The sequence below is a fragment of the Echinops telfairi genome, unplaced genomic scaffold, assembly GCF_000313985.2.
Source record: "Echinops telfairi isolate 266 unplaced genomic scaffold, ASM31398v2 ScPeMD7_7469;HRSCAF=8507_1, whole genome shotgun sequence".
Classification (NCBI taxonomy): Eukaryota; Metazoa; Chordata; class Mammalia; order Afrosoricida; family Tenrecidae; genus Echinops; species Echinops telfairi.
In genome coordinates, this window is record NW_022111373.1 from 141,926,904 (window position 1) to 141,929,604 (window position 2,701).

The 2,701-nt window shown below is 44.8% G+C and overlaps 1 protein-coding gene across 1 annotated transcript in view; it reads left to right on the forward strand.

Moving 5' to 3' along the window:
* CTNND2 (catenin delta 2) overlaps nt 1–2,701 on the forward strand; it is an 840,020-nt gene that overhangs the window by 591,014 nt on the left and 246,305 nt on the right. Inside the window, exon 10 of the mRNA XM_045285280.1 lies at nt 458–671. Coding sequence (XP_045141215.1) covers nt 458–671 — 214 coding nt within the window. The remainder of the gene's footprint in view (nt 1–457; nt 672–2,701) is intronic.

Sequence of the window (2,701 nt, forward strand, 5' to 3'; positions counted from 1 at the left end):
ATAAAATGATTTTAAAAAATACTATGGCTTGGTCAGGTACACCTTAGTCCTCAAAACAACATCCTTTTTTCCCTCCAGCACTTTAAATAGGTCTCGTGCAGAAGATGTACCCAGTGCATGTTGATGTGCGTTGCCATTAAATCGATTTGGGCTCATTCAAACTTCCATTTCATAGGCCAGTATGTTGCCTGGTACCGTCTTAGCCAGCATCGCAATGCGCCTGACACATTCTGTGTTCATCTTTCTTATCGGAAGTTCCCCTCATCACCCACCCTCTGTTTTACAAGGTGCACTCGCCTTTTTCTAGGGATTGGCCTTTCCGAATGGTGTGTCCAAAATATGTGAACCGCATCCTTACCGCTAAGGAGCATTGTACTTATTTGTTTGGTTGGTTTTTTAACCCTAGTTTATTTGTTCTTTTCCCTCTAAAGCCGAAACGGTGTCCTCGCTCTTTCAGATAAGGCGACAAGGGGGCATCCAGCTCCTGGTGGATCTGTTGGATCACCGGATGACGGAGGTGCACCGTAGTGCCTGTGGAGCTCTGCGGAACTTGGTGTATGGAAAGGCCAATGATGATAATAAAATCGCCCTGAAGAACTGCGGTGGCATCCCAGCGCTGGTGCGGCTGCTCCGAAAGACTACAGACCTGGAGATTCGGGAGCTGGTCACAGGTCAGAGATCTTGTTATCACCTTGATTGATTCTCAAGATCAGTGATCCACTAACCAGCATGGAAGCCAGTGTGCTGACCAAGGATTCTGATCCAGGGCCTTTCACACTGTTGACATCACGGGGGGCCTCGTGGTGGCTTTGGGATTGAGTAGGCAAGAGAATAAAATGATATGAAATAGACAATATGTGTATTGATCATATTAAATAGATTGGAGCCAATAAGCATAACCCTAACTAAAATTCTTTGATGGCATTTCAGTCTTTGCCAGTAGATTTCGAGGTAGCTGAGCATCTTACGATATCCAGGGGTTATTATTAAAATTGTGTGAGTAATAATTGATAGAACAAGGTGGGGGGGTATAGATGGCCGTTGTTGTTGTCAAGCCCATTTTTGCAGTCATGTGTCAACCTGACTTATCAAAGGCCTTCCTCTTTTTCACTGCACCTCTATTTTACCAAGCGTGATGTCCTTCTCCAGGGATTGGTCTCTCCTGATAACATGTCCAGGGTACCTGAGACAAAGTCACACTGTCCTTGTCTCTAGAGAGCACTCTCGCTGTACTTCTTCCAAGATAGATTTGTTTGTTCTTTTGGCAATCCACAGTACTTTCAGTATCCTTCACCAGCACCATGATTCAATTTCATTGATTCTTCTCAATCTTCTGTATTCAGTGTCCAGTTTTCACATGCATATGGGGTTATTGAAGATGCCTTGGCTTGTGTCAAGTACACCTTAGTTTTCAAAGTAACAATATAAGATTTCCTAATATTATCATGTCTACTGTTCCTCATTTTGCCCATTACTATTCTAGGTGTTAACTTTGGTGGGGGTGGGGGGGCGGGTGTCGTCAAAATCCCCTCTTTGAGCAAATATTTTCCAAATGGATTACAAAGTTAACATTTCCCCCAAAGATCATTTAAATGCCCGTGAATCCATTGCACTGTGGTCAGAGCAAAAAAATGTGCTTGTATCTGTGCTGACGAATATGCAAATTTGTTGATTTATAATAATGCATTACTTAGGCAATAGAGTCATAAGTGTTTGCTAATGCCTTCAGCCAAGACTTCCAACTTAAGCATATCTTCTTAAATGTGTGCTCTTTACGTTCATTGTGGTGCTGGAGAAGAATATTGAAAGTACCATGGACTGCTAAAAGGACAACCCGATTGTATTGGAAGAAGTACACCCAAAGCTCTTCTTAGAGGCAAGGATGGTGAGATTTCATCTTACATGCTTAGGGGATGTTGTCAGGAAAGACCAGTCCCTGGAAAAGGACTCCATGCTTGGTAAAGTAGAGGGGAAGTGCAAAAGGAAGACCCTCAAGAAGATGCGTTGACGCGGTGACTTCAACAATAGGCTCAAGCACAGGGACAGTTGTGAGGTTAGGACCGGGCAGTGGTTCCTTCTGTTGTCCCTCTGACTCGAGGGCACCACACAAGTTAGTAGTTAGGAGTGATGAAACGTGGATAAATGCTTGGCTGCCACAGACAGCATTGGCCATTCGAGCCCATCAACTGTTGCGAGGAAGATGTGGCTGGGTACGCAGGTAAAGTGTAACAGTTGGGCCTTTATGCCCTTTGTAGTCCTCCAAAGACCACAAGCCAGAGCTGATTGAGAAGGTGTCACACACGGGGACACAAACTTTTTTCTACTGCGTTCTCTTTACTTCCCATGAAAACAAAATAAACTAGTTTGCTGGGTCCTGGGGAGCAGTGGGGTGGGTGGGGTGGGGGGAATTACATCACTTCTTTAGGGATTTCTCAACTATGAGATTGTATAAACAAAGATTCAAGGGAACCATTGTATTGGTGCTGTTAAAAAGCAAGACAGGTCTGTCTGGATAGGACAGGCTGGATGAATAATCTGGAGGAGAAAAAAATGGGAGTGACAGTTCCAGGGGGACATGGAAGAGGGGGAGGTGGGGGGAAGGGAAGCGGTGTTAACAAACTCAGGGACAAGGGAACAACAAGCGATCCAAATTGGTGAGGAGGTGGGTGTGGGAGACCTGGTAGGGCATGATCAAGGGGAA